Genomic DNA, 19,400 nt, shown 5'->3' with positions numbered 1-19,400 from the left:
TTGTATTTGATCAAATTATGTACAGAATTTAACATAAAAAAAAACATTTTAATAAGTTTATGCAAAGTGGAAAACGTTACATGGACAGAACAAAGGTAAACAAACATGTTTTGAACATGGTCAACATAGAAAGGTGTATTTTAGAAATACAAAGCTTTACTGTGTGCATACTGTACGTTTTGTTTATCTATTCTGTTTAAACCAATATAGATCTAAAAATAACTGTATATGTTTGAGTACTTTAATAACATATTCATTAAAAAAATCAACAAGTCATTAAATGTTACATGATGGTTAGTGGTGATCCTGATGGATGTTATTCCTTCTTTTCCCTCAGCAGTTAATCAATGCAGAAAACACAACAAGACCATAAAATTAACTCAGATCTGCAGCATAAGCCTTACATTCATCCCCATTATTGGTCATTTTACAAGACTGCTCTCATTGAGCAGCCCCAGTTTTGACTTATACTATTTTGTCAGTCATTGCCACACGCCCTCAGGGGCCTGAGGGTGTCCACGTAAAGAAGTCTACATCCCGTAGCTCCTCTGGTAAGTACTCCTGCTCCACAGTGCCACTGAAGGCTGGGTTGTATTTGTAGCCTTTAGCATAGCCCAGCTGTTTCATCAGCCTGGTGGGGGCGTTGCGGAGATGCAGAGGGACGGGAGGTAGGGGACCTTTGTGATTCCTCAAACAGGACTTCACGTTAGCATAGGCCTTGTAGACATCCACGGACTTAGGTGCTCGTGCCATATAAACTACACACTGAGCCAAGATCACCTGATGAGCAGTGGAAGAAGAAAATGACAAAGAGGTGCATATACATTCTTGCTCAAATATCTGAAAAATAGGATGTTTTGTCATGACTTAAGACTAAAAGACCATGATCATGTCAGGCTTACCTCACATTCAGGCATGCCAATAAAGTGACAGGCTTGAAAGGCAGACACAGCCTGAGGAAGAGCAGCAGGATCAGCCAAACCTGAGGGATGCATGATGAAACAAAAGACAGACTTTTTGGTCACATTGTATTAAATCATCTGGTTTTTGCTCAAAATCTTTTCTTTTAATTTTCTGGGTGTATTTTTGCTGTTTTACTTTCCCCCCGGTAACAAAACAGCTGAAGCAGCCAGTAGCCCCACACTGTGCTCAAAGGAAAAAGTTGGGAACAAGTTAAAAAAACACCATACAGTCTAAAATAAACAAAGGCTTGAGGCTAAAAAGGCTTTTAAAGAAGTGATTCTTTTCATCTCACTACAATACAATGATCACTATAATTTCTACTGACTGTGATAATAGAATCTTTTATGCCAGAATAGTTTGTATTGTAAATAAGAAACTATATCCTTACATTCCCACAAAAGTCTAAAATAAGAGCAAAAATAACTCAGATGCACCTTAAAACACACAAAACTAAATTCCATTCCTGTCTGCATAGTAAAGTAAGATCAAATTTGACTTAAAAATCAAACAAGTTTTAAAAGCTGCTTTGGAGACCCTTTGTCCCAGAGGTGATGACTAAAATGAAGCACATGTCTGTAAAATGTCATCCAAACATCAATGGCCACTATAGTGGTGAGGCCAAGAGATGTTAGCAACATTTTAACATCTTTACAAATTGACAACTACACACTGTCTTATCCTTATGTAGTTAAGAGGGCCAGAAGATATCATTTATAATGCTGCTTACCAATATCCTCGCTAGCAAAGCGGACCAGTCTGCGAGCCACATAGAGAGGATCCTCACCCCCCTCCAGCATGCGGCCCAGCCAGTAGAGAGATGCATTCTCATGGGAGCCTCTCAAGGACTTGTGCAATGCTGAGATGCAGTTATAATGCTCTTCACCTGAAGAGTTACAAACAACACATGTGGATGAAAAGCAGATGCATTAAGAGATTTAAATGATCAGTCTGAAACTTTCACAAAAATTGTTTTAAAGACACGGAAATCAATTATGGTAAGTTTTTCAAAAGCTATGACTAAAGGAGGAATAGTGTATCCATTAAAGCAGCTGGTCAAGCTGGGGACTGTTTCATCACCCTGTTAAGGGGGACAGTAAATCTCGGTCTTTTAGGACAGCTGATGTGTTACATAACAGGATGGCATGAAAGACTCTTTAAGAATTAGCTAGGATGAAAGAGTGAGAGTGAGTTATCTATGGATACTCAGGGAGAGAGGTAGGGCGGCAACCACAGTAGATGTAGATATTGCACTGAGTGGAAAAAATACATACATTGATTTATGAATTTTCATTTGGGGATGACACTGTGGCTCTACCTACGTTTGCACTGAAGTGCTCCGATGTGTTTTGCACAAACAAAGCAAGCACATGTCATCCACACGCAACCATGGACAATCCTATAAACACACCCTGATTACATGCATTGCTCAGGTTTTGACCCCTTATAAATCTTATACAATGCATTTCATGTAAAGCCTCATGACATCATAGTGATCCCAGTCTCTGGGAAGTAATAGGATATGATAGTTAAGCCAGGAGTAATTTAGATTCCATTTAAATAAAGGTATTGACAGAGGATGTTTTAATGAGAATGCTGGGATTATTTTAATAATCATAAAAAGAATACTGCAATAAATAATACATGATAATACACTGTAATACAGATGAGAACCTTCTGAAATGCTCTGTATGACAACTGTAAGACATCCTTCTTCACTGGTGTATCTGAACAATCTTGAGCACATATCTTGCCTGAAATCTAAACTAAAAATTTCAAAGTTAAATTTATTTTGAAGATATCAGACTTCCTTGATAAAAAGTCACTCCTTTTCTTGTAAAAGAAGAAAAAAAGCATTTTGTTTGGATGAACCCTGTTCCAAAGGGCAGACACTTAATGCGTAAACCAAAAGAACTGATTGGGTTATGCTGTTTCATAACATGACAATGACAAAAGCTGTCCTGGAACTGATTTTCTCACCTAAGTTTTTTTTTTATTTTAGCCAACATTAGTAACAATTTCTAAGTCTACCAAGTGTTATTGCTTTACAACAAGTAGAAGTAACTGGTTGTTTTATTTAATCTAGGTAGACCTATCATTGGAAAAGACATCACTTTGTTTGACAAAAACATCTGGGCTTACCAGCTTTGTCATAGAGAATGTGGGACCTCTGAAGAGCTTCCTTGATGTGCTCCTCCTTCACCAGTATTTTCTGAGAACCACCCTGTTCTGATGAGACGTATCGGGCCGAGTTCACCTGAGCCTGAACAGCCAGTTGCAGACAATTGAGTCCGACTCTGGCGTCCCCATCACAAAGAAAAGCTATAGTGTCCAGGGCTTTTTGTTCAATGAAGATCTTTGGCCTGAGAACAACAAAAACACAAAAGATACCTAAACAATGTCTATACTCCTATTAAAGTTCTGACAATGATGATAATGCTTATTCTATCACAGCTACTGATATTTAGTATTTCTACCACTTCAACAAGACTGAGATTATGTTATTTCGTGAATTCATGGCTGCCTGCAAACTCAGAAAATTGTTACAAGACATCCACCTAGGACATCGGAGACATCACACTTCCTTGCCAAAGACTTCCTTGGTCTTGGTCTCAAATGTTGACAAACCCTTTGTAGGTAAGGGGGGTGCCACTCTTAGCTCCTCAAAAGCCTCAAGCACCTCTAGAGGTGATCAAAGTAGACCCATGAACAGCTCAGCACAGGTATAACGCAGGAAGCATCATCAAAATTCTTTATGCCTTCCTTTATTTTAGCACTATCTCAGTGTCTGGTCTGTTCTGGCAATTGTCCATTAGAACTCCCTCCAAGAGGAGCAAATGTACACAAAAACATCAAAAATGTAGGAGAGGGTACATTAAGCTGTTTTCACACTGTTTTTATTATTATATTAATGCTATGTGTGATTGAATATATTTACACTATCAACAAATGAATGGTTAAGTTCATTCTAGCAAGCAGATATCAGCACATTACAACTTCATAAAGAAATTTTAGTTGGGGGGCAGGCTGGGTTTAAAGTTTAAATTAAGAATTTGCTTGTATTGGTATATTTTTACCTGAAGTGTTCCTTTGTGCAGGCATGACAACAGCTCATAAAACTTGCAATATAATAGGTGTCTTCCCAAACATCCTTCAAACAACGAAGTCTTCATTCTACAGGTTTGTAGTTAGAAGTAAGAATTACACAGTCTAACAGACTATTGCAAAGTTTGTTCCTTTCCCTATCCTCCTTACTGATAATACACGTGTGGACAAAATTATTAAAACACCAGTAACTATATAACAAAATAGAGCATCACAAACAGCCAACTGATTAATCTCAAAGTTGGTCAAACAGCTTTAAGGTCCAGCATTAGTACATTCATTTTTATTTTTAATCATGGTCAATCGCATGCTTTATTGTCCCTTTCACTTGTTAAGCCACTGCAACATCTCCCTGGAGCCACAATAAAGTAAGATAAGTACACCACTGCTTTTTATTGTCTATTTTCAGTTTAAAAACCTCACAAACAGCTCAGTGGTAAGGCTGGGTATCGTCACTGTTTGCCTGAATCAATTTGATTCCAATTAACAGGGTCCCAATTCAATTCGATCTGATCCAATTCAATTTGATTCGATCCTTGAATAGTCCATAAAAGGTTCATTTTTCCACTGTGAAGTTTACGTCATAACCTTTGATCAACATAATGTTACTTTTTTTTTCTTTCAAAATAAAAGCAAGTCAGTTACCAAAGTGCTTTAAAGACTTTGAGCACTTTTTCACATTTACTGATTTTGTTTCCCCTTTTCTAGATCTTTGCTTGTGTTGTCCTTTCGCTCATATGTATGTCGCTTTGTACAAAAGCATCTTCTAAATAACATCAAAACATAAAAGTCGAATTTCAAAATGTGACAAGAGGGGAGATTATTTGGGATTAACAACATAATTCTGAAATGAAGTTTGGATATTTAAGAACACTTTTTTTCCCAGTAAAATACAACAGTGGACAAAGACGACCACAGTAGCGCTGACAATATTCATCAGGTGTGCCGCTCCAGCAGATCAATCAAAGCATTTGAAAAGGCACAACTCAAACAAAAAAATGAGTGTAACAAGGAGGAACAACAAAACGTCTCACCAGCCAGTTATGACTTTCCCATGATTTAAGATCCTTTTATTATTCCAATGGTGCTCTGGTTTTGTGAACCAAATGAATTTTAAATGTGGTATCTTCAACTGTCAGCCTCTGAGGAGGGGGAGAGGAGACTCCATCATGTCTGCAGCTGCTTCAAAGGTAAAGCTATGCTCAGATTTCACACAGCTCTAACCTCTTTATCCGCCAAGATGAGCTGTGAAAAGTTCTACAAACTTTGTAGTAGGTCCCACTGGTTGAAAAAGTAATCCAGTGTTGAAGTCTGTGTTGAAATCAGCGGGATAGACGTTACTTAGCATACTTAACAAGCTAACTTACGGTTGTTTGATGATGTGTTCAAGTTGGCTGGGAAATTTTAGCATTTAAAGAATGGGCATATAATATATCAATATATAAATCAAAATAACCTAGTAATTCAAAAATGTATTTATTTATTAATATTTGTATTCATTGAAGACCTTTTGGAAGGAGGTTGCAGCATTATTCATAATTTTAATGTAATTTACTCTGCCTGTTTATTTCAATACAATCTAATAACATCAAAAAAATGTTATTTATTCGTTTTAAATACCGTACAGAAAATGTACTGAACCGTGACTTTAAAACCGAGGTACAAATCGAACCAAAATTTTTCCATACCATCAAATCCCTAGTTAAAAGCGTCTGCAACACTAACCTGTAGAGCCACTACTAACAGCTTTTCTCCATCATAATGAGAAATTCATCAATGAAACGTAAAACTAGTTTTTTGCTGAGTAAATACAACCTACTGAGTGCAATTTTTGTTGAAAAGTCATATTCAGAACAATAAATATTACACTGCACTTTATGTGTAAGATTAAAATTCTAAATGAAAATGAAATGACTATACTGCTCTGTAAAATGACATGGTTAAGTGTGTCTAATCATCACCTAATAATTAATTTAATTTTGAGCTGAATGACATTTCTACAACTCTAGCCCATTAAATGATGAAGATTTCGTCAGTAAATTGAACTCCTCTGAAACAATTAACAAGAAAATAATCCCAAAAATAACATCCCCTGTTTTTGTAAGTGCAGTTCTTTAATTTATCGCCTTTTAAGAAAGATGTGCTGTTCACATGTTTTGATCTGCTCCCCTGATATGAACCCACCCTTTAATAGGAAAGCTGTGTTGCATAGGTTACCATGATGATTTATCCTGGCTAAAAGTGAACCAGCTTCATTCTGGTTTGAGCCTCATGTTCGCTGTCTAACCCTTTAATCTCTCCATGTGTCACAGGCCCAGCTATCAGAGCTTCACAAACAATACATCTGACAAAGTGTTTTATTATTTTTCTGTGGTTCATAATCACATACCCTCAGCAGCCAGCACTCACAGCTGTCTCATCGTCGACAAATCATGAGTAAATTCTTCTCTGTCAACATGTCGGACCAGACCAGAGCTAAAAGGATTGCTGGGGCTCCAACAATGACCTGCGCACTCCTCCCATGTGTTATCTGAGTCAACCCAGAAAGCCAAAAACAGAAGGAGAGAACAGGCCTAACTCTTGAATTTAAAGTGATACTGAAGGCTGGGGGAGAACTTACCCATGTTCATCTGATTGGTCTAGATCCTCAGTTTCTCGTTCCGGTACTCTGATGCCCAGTATATCGACAGCCCTGTTCAGAATCGAACCCATTGCCTCCACAGAGAGTCTCTCCAGGACTAGAACCCTGCACCTGCTCAACAAGGCAGAATTTACCTGGAAAGATGGATTTTCTGTGGTTGCCCCGATCAGAATAACGGTCCCACACTCCACATGAGGAAGGAAGGTGTCCTGCAGAGCCAGTTACACATAGAGGAGAAACTGGAGTGAAAAAGTAAACATGGGAGCAAACATTGACCATCACTGAAATGGCAGGATTTCCAGGGTGAGTATTTGTACAATATTTGACTTCTATTAAAATGTTTAAAAATATTCCTTCATTCAGCTATCATGAGTTCATGTGTATCATGTGTTGATTGAGCTATTAGGAAAACTACTATTTTTGAATGCAAGCTTACCGAATTAAAAACCTGAAGGAACCTCCTCACTTAAGGAGATTATAAAAGCCATTTCATTTATAATAAAGTTACTGAATGAAACAAGCAGAGCCAGAGCAAGCAGAACCTGAGAAAAACAGGGTAAACCTTAGCTCAGACATTGTCTGAAAAAGTTAAAATGATAAAGAAACTGTGCTCATGATTCATGTTACCAGTGAATGAAGCAAATATGTTTATTTTCCTGATGGAGAGCTATTAATTTTCCAATCTAATACATATATATTTGGTAGACATACAAACTCCATATATAAAACTTAAAGGAGCAGTGTGTAAAATTGGGACTATCAACATATAACAGTCAATTCTGGAGTGTGATGATCATTTCTTTGGTGATAACTGTGGGAACCAGTAAAGTTTAAAAATCAATCCATGCTTAACTGTTATTTGGTTCCTTCTATGGTGCCATAGAAACAGGCAAAATGCAAAAATCCAAGATGGCAGCTTCCTTGGAGGGGACCCTCCCTATGTATGAATAAAAGGCTTATTCTGAGTTAATTTAAAACATAAATTTAAAAAATGTGTTATCAGATGTCAACACTAATTTAGATCAATCTACTTATAAATGTTATGTTTCATTTTAATCAAGCTTGTTTTGCTAAATGCTAATAGGCTAAATATTACACACTGCACCTTTAAACCACCAGTCACCAGTATTAGGGTTTTTCCCCAGTAGTTATTTGAAAAAATGCCCTGGTTACAGTTGGCAATACAAACACTGATCAGAACGTTCCTCTCTGGATGAATACTCTACCTGTTGGGATTTGTTGAAGCGGTGAATTTCATCAATGAACAGGATGGTCTTCCTCTTGCACAGTCGCAGCTCATTCTGGGCCTGCTTGATCACCTCTCTAACATCACTGACAGACGCACTGGTGGCAGAAAGACTCATAAAACGGGCCGTCCCCTTCTTTTTGCTGGTGCTGGCAATAATGTGAGCCAGAGTGGTCTGAAAGACAATTAGACAGCACCATAGCAATCACTGAAATATCAGAATCTGAATAAAACGTATGCAATACCTCAATGATAACTAATGAAACAACCCTGAGACCTTTACAAATCACATCCTCACTGTAAATCCTTATAACAGGCTCTAAAAATAACCCTTCAATTGGAAAGCTTAATGCTTCAAGACAACTGACAGGGGGAGATAAAGAGTTAGATTGTTACTGAAGCATGTCGATAAAGTCTAGGTATGACAAGCTGCTGAAAGACAATCCATCTTCGAAGCTAGGTATGCCTAAGGAGTCATTAACATGCTGTATTCAGGTGTGATAAACAACACTGGTGAGGTCAATCCTTACAGCCAGAGACATGATATCTTACTATTTAACTGTGCTATAAAAGATGTGTCTCTCTCTATTAAGTTCAACAGAATGCAGGTTTATAAAGCTAAACTAGAGACTTGATGTCTGACATATTCTTCTGCATATTATCTAATGTTTCCTATTGTTATGGGGTCAAATATATGCCTCTTTTGTCACCAATCAAATCTGCTTTGATAATTTACATTAAACAATTGTTGAGATATTATATTCCTATTTTACAATTCCAAACCTAAATAGAACCAGCATAAACCTTTTCTAATCGTAATACCTCAAGGACAAAAATTCTAAATAAAAATATTTTTTAAAGTACTTGCAAAAGGAAATGTGTTATGATTAAACGCATAAGAAGCTACTATCAGCCTTACCTTTCCGCAACCTGGTGGTCCCCACAGGATCAATGATGGTATTTCCTGGGAGTCCAGAAGTGAACGGAGGAGTGTTTCCTGGCCTACTACTTTGCTCTGGCCGAAGTACTCCTCCAGCGTGTTTGGTCTCAGCGTGTCTGCCAGCGGTTTATCCATGGTTAGCAGGCTCCGCGGAGGGATACTACTTGAAATTTTCATTGCTGGCCCGTTTGATCCCGGGAGTTGGCCGTTATCTGAACCGGCAGGTCCAGGCTCGGAGTCCCTCAGCAAAGTACGTTTAAGTCCCTTGTTAGCAGTTTGTTTACCTGCCAGTGCACCAATACGTTCACTCTGAGTCGGAGTTTTACTCTTATTGCCCTGAAACAGAGAAAATACAGAAGATGACGTTGTACCCGACCTGGACGAGGAGGAGGAAGGTGAGCTGACCGTTGGTCTGTTGACACTGGTGCTAGGGGAAGCAGCCTCGGCACTAATGCGAGATTTCTTTATGGGAGGTTCGGTCCCGTCAGTTGTTGACGGACCGCTGTCCGCCACAGTGTTCAACAAGCACACGTCGAGGTGTCCATTAATCGTAGAGGGCGTGAAGTCTTGAAAACAAACCGGACACTGTACAGAACCCGGTGCTGTGGATGTCATCTCGTTCGCCATTTTGGTTCCCGCGAAACTTTTGACCTTTAGTCACGTGACCAAACAATCCTTCACAACAGTTAAAAAGTTATCATGAACTAAAAATTATCCCATGCAGAGCCACGACTTCCCCGTCTACGCCCCATAAAGTGATTTTAAAAAATATTATTGTTGATTTTCTTATTTTTTAAATTTCATTTCCTGTCATCTATTACTGTACGTGTGCATTCATGTGCTGTATGGAGGCTCCGATATCGGAGCATTTTAGATAACGTGGTTTCTTATCAAACGCCTTTTTACGTAAAAATTGGGAAACCTTGATTTTTAATTAGGTTTTCACTGATTAGGCTGCTGGCATGGTGAACTTGGCTCACGCTGCACATATAATGTAACAGAAACAGAATGATCGAGTTTTAATGCGTCAACAGAGTCTGGCTTGTCCCACAGGGTATAGTCCATGAATGCAGCATATCCCTGACATAAGAGGTTCCCATTACTCTCCTTTAAAACTGACCTTTTTGTTGAGCCAAAGCACAAACTACTGTAGTGCAATGATGTGCTTTAACTATTTAGTACTCAAAGCTTGTAAAATCAAGTAAAAAAAGTTTTGTCTCCCAGTTTACACACAGTTAAATAATTAAGTAAGGGTTTGAGCTGTCAGTTGAGAAAGTTTCATGGCAAAAACAAAAGACATCTGTTTAGACTTGAGAAAAATAATTATTGATGCTCACAAAGCAGGGGAAGGATATAGAAAGTTATCACTGCATTTCCAGATGTCAATAACTAGAGTTAAAAGTATCATCAAGAAATTCAAAGAAAGCCACACAGTACATAACAACAACAATAATAATAATGATAATAATAATGATAATAATAATATCTTAGATTTATATAGCGCCTTTCAAGAAACCCAAGGATGCTTTACAAAACATAGAAGACATGGAGAGACTGTGTGAGGGATAAGATGATTGTAAGGGGTGGTTTAGTGAAGACTGTAGGCTGTGGTGAACAGGTGATGCTTGAGACATTAATAAGCCTTACAGAAGTAGAAAGAGAAAGATTTCAAAGACTCTGGAAAGAAAACTAGTGAGAGATGTGTCTATGCCTCCAGCACAACTGCCAAAACACTGGTGAATGACATAGCCAAGTTGGGAATTCTAGTTTTAAGGAAGACAGTCACTAGAGCCCTGTACAGGAATGGACTCTGTGAGGTTGCAGACAAAGAAAATATCCACCGCTGCAGAAGAGACACCTTCATGCCAGGCTGAACTAGAGAAAGATTCTGCGTACTGGAAGCATGTCCTTTGGTGAGATGAGACCAAACTAGAGCTCTTTGGTCACAGAGACGTTGCTGATGTTTGGAGAAAGAAGGGAGAGGCGTATAACCCAAAGAAACCTGTCCCCACAGTGAAACATTGCAATGGGAGTATTATGCTGTGGGGATGCCTCAGTACATCTGGAACTGACTATTAAATCAGGGGGACTGATAATTTTGACCCTGGCAGTTTTCGGTTTTTGTGAAATAATTTATTTTTTGTGTGCAAAGTAAAATAATGTAAGCATCCAAAATGAAACTAAGATGTTTGGTAAAGCTGTGTTGAAAATTCCTCACTGTTTAACAGCAGTTTGGAAATACTTGGGAAAAACTGTACGTAATATTACCACAATGTATGAAGAGTGTTAAGAACAGACTAATAGGATAGTAGACTAAATTTGAGCTAAATAGATTTAAAAGACCACTTACATTTGAAGGGTTTTCTGTATAAAAATAGTTTATTAAATCCACAAGTATATGTTAGAATTACTATACAGTCTGAAAAGAAAAAACAGCTTTTCCCTGACAACTATGCTTAATTGCGGCCTTTTTCTACCTCTGCTCTCAGATAAAACACCTGGCCAAGAGCAACACACCAGGGAGGCCAACCAGGCCTGGAAGACGGACTGAGTGCTTAAAAGAAACCGTCTAGCAGCCAAGTGTCACCCCCCCTCAGGGAGAATGGCCAAACTGAAGTCAGTCCACCAGTGTGCCAACAGCTGCAATATCACCAAGCTGGCTTTACTCCCATACCTGGAGAAAGTGAAAACCATGCGCTGCTTCTGGGAGATGAAGATTGAACCAGAGGTATTAATTTGGCAGGGGAATTATGTATAATATATAATTGCTGTGTGAAAAAGTACTATACTTAACATTTAGAGTAGTTGAAAATTGCCTTTTTATTCTGCAGGATCACCAGCAGAGGGCGGTAAAAGTCACATTTTTAGATAAGGAGAATGTAGTGACAGTATAGCTACTATTACATTCAATGACCTATTCCTGGCAGAAAATGCATAACTGCTGTTCTTTTATAGTTAAGAAATAGATATTAGGCAACTTTGAAAGATACTTAAAAATCATAAAGTATTGGTGTTATTTAGTTATAATATAAGACAGCATAATATTCACCAGAGTAGTAAACAGCCAAATATAACAGTTGGATGCAATACATAACAGGCCAAATGTAAAATTAGATACATGAGTTTATTCACAGTGTTATTATTCCAATTAATGCGATGATCTAAGAATGCCAAAATAAGGTCAAGCATGTGATTTGAGAAAGAGTTAATCACTGGTAAGTTGCAGGTGTCAAGCAAACTGAGACATTATGAGCAATCAAGGTCCACTTTTGCTTTTATTCCACTCTATGCCAGCCAAGTTCATCTGAGAGCTGTGAGCAGAGCTCCCGTCCAGGAGTAAGTCCACTATTGTATTTGGCAGAGCTGTTGGAGAAGCCTGAAGTGGCTGGGGAGATATCCAGACATGCCGTACATAGCTATGATTGGCCACAGCCAGCCAGATGATGCATTCTTGGCCTTGAGGCCATGCTACTATCACACCCTGAGTGTCTCTGATGTACAATAGAGATTATGGGGCTGGGTTTGAAACTCCCCATAGAAATTGTCCATAGAATAGTCTAAGCCCTTAGTTTCATATTTTGATTTTCTTCATTTTATATGTTTATACGTGATTATTATATAGGATCAAACGATGTAAGGGAATCTAAAGCTGCCACAGTTGAGACTATGGGGTGTAAGCACCCATGTGATAGTCTGTGTGACATTTGGAGCAGTAATTCAATAGCACAGGCTATTTATTTACACCACATCCAAGTGTGTGTGTTGACAGGGAGACCACAACCCCTATCACAGTTCTCTCAGTTTTCAATGTCAGTGCTGTGTTCAATCTTAATTTTTCATCTGGTGTCGTCAAGTTTATTCAGACCCACCTTCTTAGAAGAGAATGAAAGTCTTTCTTCTTAGTGAGAATGACAGGATTAAATAAATCTGGAGAGTTAGTCTGCCAGACACCCACTGTTGGCACCTGTCACTCTTGTCATGAGGACAAACTGGCTGTCCTCTGACTCTGTGTTGATGGGAGTGGGGTGCTGACTGAATTAACAGAGGCTGTGGAGGATAGTGTAGTATTAAAGTTTGGGCGGTCCGTACGTACCCAGGCAGGGAACTGTCATCTCCTCCGACTCACCACTTGAGACTCTTCTCCGTAAGCTTCAAGAGGTCCTTTGTAGTTAAAGATAGGAAGAGGAAAGCCAGAGCAGAAGGATGAGGAGCAAAGTTAAGGCCATGGAGAACTTTGTCACTGGCTGGGACATTTGGCTAGTAAACAGCATGTGTACGGTTGCCTCCTACCTCTGGCGTGGGTTGTGTGGTTTACTCTGCTACAGGAGGAGACGCAGAGCATTCACTCCGCTGAGGTATTCCATTAAGGTAAAAACGCAGTTTGATCTGTTTTGTTTGAGTAAATCATCAGCATAGGAGCACTGGTATATTTTGCTTTCTAAAGATTAATGTAACAATTCAACATCTTAGCAATGCTGTTGTTAACTCATCGGGGCTCTCTTTTTATTTATGTACTGCATTTTCAGCATTCTCAGAATCATCTTTCATAACTGCAGAGAGTTAATTTTTTTCACTGGAATGTCTGGCTTAGAGAAGGTAGAATGACAGCTAACTTGGGTCAAAACTTTTCTTATATTAGCTAGTTCTCCCATAAATATGCTGTTTTTAACATTTTTTTCCAGAAGTTAGAAGGTTTAGAAGAAGACACAAATTCATGCTGGCAATGGCACATTATTGTTTGTTTCAGGGGAAGCAAATGTTTTTGATTTTTTATATTTTTTCATTTCTTTAAAGATTTTATAATTCTTCCTTGCAAATATTGATTTATCTTTGATTGATATAGCCTGTTAGATTGTTTTGTGCAATTGCAATACATCAAATATTATATACCATTGGAGATTACCCCATACCAACATTACCAACAACGGTGGTGGACGGCTCCTATCCCTGCGCTGCAGGACAGAAAGACTTAGAAAATCTTTCATACCATCAGCAATTAGACTTTATAATTCTAAAGTAAATAGATGAGACTCCCAGACGATTGAATTTCCCTTCAGGGATAAATAAAGTTCTTGTATTGTATTGTATTGTATTGTATATGCACAGCTGTAGTTCAATATATGAAGCATAATACAAAGAGAAGTAATACACTGTACAGTTTTTGCTTCATATCACATAAATGACTATTCAAAGCTTATTGAATTTTTTCACAGTGCTAGCTGGATGCTTCTTAATGATAATTTAACCAGATGCCTTTATAAGTTTCTAATACACAGTAGATCCCTTCAGCATTTTTTGGCGTGTCTTTAGAGGGGGCAGCAGCAGCTGGGTAAAGATCAACATTTAATAACCTCCTCTGATAATCTCTCTGTCTTCCAATGGGAATGTCTAATGAAACAGGAGAGGATAGCCTTTATGTTTTGACTGACACATTGATTTGTTTGCATCTTTTCTTTATTCTGCATTGATTATGATCTCCCTCTGAACTTTGAGTCACAGTAGTTGAAATGCACCCATGATGAAAAAGTAAAAGAGAAATGTGCATGTTAAAGTCCCTGTAAAGTGAAATCCAAACGCTGTCTTAACACACTAGATATGTTGAAATAAAGTTGCTGTAAACATGTGAAATTACTGAGATCTATGTGTGACTGATTTTTTATTAAAACCGTTACAAAGTTGTCTGAGCCCATGACATCACCAGTCTTGATGGGGAATTACCCTGCCCCCCCAGTACTACAACGATGTAAAATCACTGAGCAGTTCATCTTAGTACAGTCTGTTGTTAGCTGATGTTACTGTCTTCACTGAAAGTTAAAAGCCAGTTACATGCTGTGTTTTCATTCGTTGTAAGGTAAATTCCACAAGTCTATCAGCCATGGTGGCCTTTAGGTCATTGAAAGTATAATAACATAGAGATTTGTACCAGAAAACAGTACAGTTTCCCATCTTCTGTCTCTCTGCTCTGGCACAGAGCCAGGCAGCTGCTCTGTGATCAGAGAATTTTTTTTTTTAAATCTGTGAGGATTGTATTTCTCATGAGTGGGCATGACTTCAGCTCATTCAATTGACATGACCACACTTCCTAGAGCAGATTTTACTGCCTCATTCTTCATGATTTTGAAGCTTAATTTTTAAACTTAGAGATGCTTTTCATGACTGAAATTTGGCCTGGTGGTTCATAACACACTGGCCTGTCATATAACAAACCTAAAATAAAGATTGTTGACTTTAAAGATAGCATGAATTCATATAGAACCTGTCCTTAGAAAAATCACCATGCACAGCTAGTTTCCTTGCACTTTGCTGTTCCCTTTATTCCCTTTGATGTTATTCTTGGCTTCCTCTGATGAGGCAAAGGTTCTCCTTTGGTATCAAACACATTATAAATTATGCAGGACAAGACTCTGAGATCTGCGGGTAAAATTCAGCTCACAACCGGCGTTGAACACAACACATGTGTTGTTAAAGGAAAACAGCAGAGGCTCATGTGCTCTTGTGTGTTGTATTGTAGCTTCACATTACACACAAAGGAAGCCCGTCAGCCACTTCAACTAATTTTAGCAAGTGATGGAGATGAGTTTCCGCTTTGATAATAGTATTATGATTACTTAAGCCTCATACAACAGATAAGCACCTGTCTGTTTATGTTTTGCTATTCTTACATCAGCTCTGTTACTGGGAACTTTGATAAGCACTTTCATTTGAAAACACATTACATTTTTGATATCATTATATGAGAGTTATATTCCTTTATGTTTAATGTTTTCTATAATGTGTATGTGCTGATATGTGAAGAAGCCGCTTTTCCTGCATATTAAGTAATTTTCGCTGACTGCTTAATCTGGTAAATTATGAGATTACTCCTGAACTCACAATGTAATCCTCCCGTTAAATGTCACGTCTGATTTGATTAGTAAACTGAACATATGGTGGCTAATCCCTCCAGCAGAAATGCAAAGCTCAGTATTATAGGGAAAGATGAGACTGGTGGTTATGATGCATGTGTGTTTCTATACGTTACACATAGTGTAAGGAAGGATAAAACATGAGATAAGTGGTTGGTGGTGTTTATAATGCAGAGTTTAGAGACTAAAGGTACATAGAGTTCTGCTAGAGGCTGACAGGCACACTGCAGTGTTTCATTGATCAAACACAGGTTAAAAATACTGATTATGCTGCCATCTAGTGATCAATGATGCCTCCATTTCTTCTGCACAGTGGTTGCATCACTGTGGCACTGAGTATGGTGGGAAAGCAACAAACATGTTACCTCACTCAGTAATATTAATCATTTTATTACTCTTTTTATATAAAAATGACTATGACCAAATCTCCCTGTCCTGATTCTCTATATTTACTTATTCTTGCATATCATATGTTGTCACGTTACATATTTATAAATACACACATACTTCATTTATTCATTCCATACTACCATGATAGTTTACCTCAGGGACAGAGCTGACGCCTCTCTTGTTTCCATTCCTCTGTTGGTATTCAGAGATCCACACTGACATTTGCTGTTGTGGACCCCAGTATATGGCTGAGCTTTCTTTACATTCTGTCACTAACTCTTTATACCAGGAGTGTCAAACTCATTCAGGCTCGGGGGCTGGATTTGTTCCAAAGAGACATTCACAAAATCTAATCTGATCCTTATTTCATCTGGCCTGGGATCAGTGCACAGAGTCCAGAGAGGAGATGAGTAAGAGAAAGGAGGGAAGGAGATAGATAGATAGATAGAGAGAGAGAGAGAGAGAGAGAGACTACTCAGAGCTACAAACCCTCACCTACTGAGTGAAAACTTTACTTTTAAGCACATGTCTGAGCCACAACAGTCTTTCTTCTGCATGTCAGTTCTCTCTGATCCCCCTGACATCCATGCATGCTTCATGAAAGGGGCCATCTCCATGTGTATTTATGATGCCTTGATGGGGCTGCACCAAGACCAAACATGCCGATCTCCTGTGTCATAGGACAGTCTGTGTCCAGATGAGGATTAAATGTTCAGCTGTAAAGAATCTGTTTTTTATTGTATGAGAGGAATTTTAACCATTTGATGAGATCTGGAGTTAAATATGCTAAAGGATTTATAAACTATGTCCCATTTAAATGTAAGTGATCAAGACCTGAATTGCACTTCTTGTTGACATAAAATTAAATTGCATGTAAATAAAATTAGTTGATATTAGTTTGGCATCACAGATTTATTATAATGAGGGATTAAATCAGGCTGGAGATTGAACTGAGTCGCTTGCCAGAGGCGAGATACGATGTCTGCATTTGTGGCTGACAGACAGTTATGCAGGGAAAGTATCTGTTTTCCTGAGAGCTGCTTCAATCCCCCACAGGGATAGAACATTGGTTTTACAAGGCAAAGACCTATGACGTTCGTTAAGGCCCGAGGAAGGAAACAGGAAAACTGAGGTGGAGACGGGACCTGACTCTATGAGAGAGCGAAGTGCAGCTGTGCACGGTGGTTATGTTCTTCATCTTAATAAATAAATAAATAGAGAATAAATCCTTCTCCTTCAGTCTTAAAAATCATGCAGCCTGTATCAGCCTCTTTTTGGACAGCATGTTTGCAGAGCTGAGAAGTAGTTGCGCTGCTGTGCATCTTTTTACGATGTTCCTCCCTGAGGGTTTAATGTGCCATATTTAACTCATCATATCACATCGTATTATGATCTTTCTTTTCTATATTATAAATAGATCATGAAAAATGAGAGAAATTTTGTATTTCAAACACTTAATGTAGTAAATATTAAAAATTAATATATTTTTTTGAAATGTCTGTCTTTTGTCCTAAACGTCTCGTTTAGGTATGGCACCTGCTGGCAGGCCGGAAGTGGCCCGCGGGCCGGAAGTTTGACACCCCTGCTTTATACCCTTATGACATCCGCCATGTAAAGCTCCTCTTACATTTCCATGATGATAAAAATAATGCATGTGGGAACAATCTTTAGTCAGGATACTGTAGTAGACTGATATTATTTATCAACGCAGTAAATAAAATTACTTGGGCTGAATAGAAAGTGAAATACACTGGTTGTAGCTCTTTTGAAGTTACTTTGAGCAGCAAGTAGATACATCTTTGCTTTATTTGAAGATATAATCTTTATTCTTAATCTCTGTTTTGCACTTTATAACTGAAACTGTTATTTCCAGTTAGATTCTCTAAAAAGACAAAATTGAAGTGATTCCAGCTTCTTGAATAAAGCAGTTCACTGGGTTTCTCAGTCTTTCTTTATGTCAAACTGAGTCCTTTTTGGGGTTCTAACTATCAGTAGGTAAGGCCACCCATAGGGGGGATAAACGGCACCTTGGGGGTCCATGGAGGTTGACAAAATCATGGTCCAATATAAAGTAAAGCTGTGATATCCATATTCCATTTTTTACCTGAATGATAACCACTCTTATCAAAGAAACATTTTTTAATTTATTTACAGGGCCTTCAAAATCTAAACTCCTTTCTTAAAATGGAGCAAAGGTGCTGATATAGGGTTGAAAAGTGGCAAAAATTGGTTAAATGAGGCAAAAAAATGGGCCGTATAGGCTGTGTAACAGGATAAATCAAGGTGCAAAAATTGGTAGAGGCAAAATTAGATGGAAAGTTGCAAAATGTGTTTAGAGTTGCAAAAATGGGAAAAGTATGGTTAGATAAGATAAAAAAGGGGCAGAAGTTGGTCAGAAGAAGCCAACATTGGTAAACACAGGGAAAAAAGGACAAAGAGCAGCATAATTTATTAAAAGTAACAAAAACAGCCAGAAAAATTGGTGAAAAGGGGTTAAACATGGCAAAGAAAACATTTGGTGGATAGTGGAAAAATTGGGTTAAAATTGGCTGAAACAGCCAGAAAAAGTGGTGAAAGGGGTTAAAAGTGGCATTTGGTTGATAGTTGCAAGAATGGGTAAAAATTGGCAAAAATGGGCGGTGAGAGTGGTTATAAGTGACAATAACTGTAAGGTAGCAAAATGAGCAGTAAAGGTAGTGAAATAGGACTGATAAAGTGGCAGAAATTGGTCAAAAGAGGCGATTGGTTAACAGAGGAAAAAAATAATCAGAGAGTGGTGCAGATTGGTAGAAAGTGGCAAAAACAGCCAGAAAAAGAAGTGAAAAGGGGTTAAATGTGGCAACATTTGGTGTATAGTGGCAAATGGTAAAAATGGGCAGAAAAGTATGAAAATGGGTTTTAACTGACAACAAATACATGAAAGTGGCAAAATGGGCAGAAAAGATGATGGAATAGGATTAACAAGTGGCAAAAATTGGTTAACAGAAGCACAAATAGGCACAAAGCTGCAAAAAGAGGCAGAAAAATGCATAACATTGATGAGAAGTGGCACCAAGGCTAGCATCAATGCTACTTATACAACACACATGCATTGATAATCTCAGTAAATCACAACTGGAGAGGTTTTATCAGGGGCCCAGCAAAATCTGTGGGCAGGCACAATCATTATACAGTTAATATGATGGTAGAGCACGAAAAAATAAATCCCACACA

General features: G+C 38.2%; 1 protein-coding gene across 1 annotated transcript; it reads right to left on the bottom strand.

Annotated features, from left to right (window-relative positions):
• Nucleotides 1–42: 42 nt before the first annotated feature.
• Nucleotides 43–9,526, bottom strand: wrnip1 (WRN helicase interacting protein 1). The gene is made up of 7 exons (XM_041804017.1): nt 8,872–9,526; nt 7,933–8,127; nt 6,686–6,915; nt 3,103–3,323; nt 1,691–1,846; nt 903–982; nt 43–780 (listed from the first exon to the last, which is right to left on the bottom strand). The coding sequence occupies exons 1-7, from the start codon at nt 9,517–9,519 to the stop codon at nt 499–501; spliced, it is 1,812 nt and encodes a 603-aa protein (XP_041659951.1). The 5' UTR covers nt 9,520–9,526; the 3' UTR covers nt 43–498.
• Nucleotides 9,527–19,400: the final 9,874 nt, after the last annotated feature.

This window comes from Cheilinus undulatus, linkage group 13 (assembly GCF_018320785.1).
Source record: "Cheilinus undulatus linkage group 13, ASM1832078v1, whole genome shotgun sequence".
NCBI lineage: Eukaryota > Metazoa > Chordata > Actinopteri > Labriformes > Labridae > Cheilinus > Cheilinus undulatus.
This window is presented reverse-complemented; position numbering and strand designations above follow the sequence as displayed.

Coding starts and splice junctions, on each gene's coding strand:
- wrnip1 (XM_041804017.1), bottom strand. CDS start 9,519: ATGGCGAACGAGATGACATCCACAGCACCGGGTTCTGTACAGTGTCCG. Junction 8,128..8,871: donor GACCACCAGGTTGCGGAAAG/GTAAGGCTGATA, acceptor ATTGTCTTTCAG/ACCACTCTGGCTCACATTAT. Junction 6,916..7,932: donor GCTTCAACAAATCCCAACAG/GTAGAGTATTCA, acceptor CTGGCTCTGCAG/GACACCTTCCTTCCTCATGT.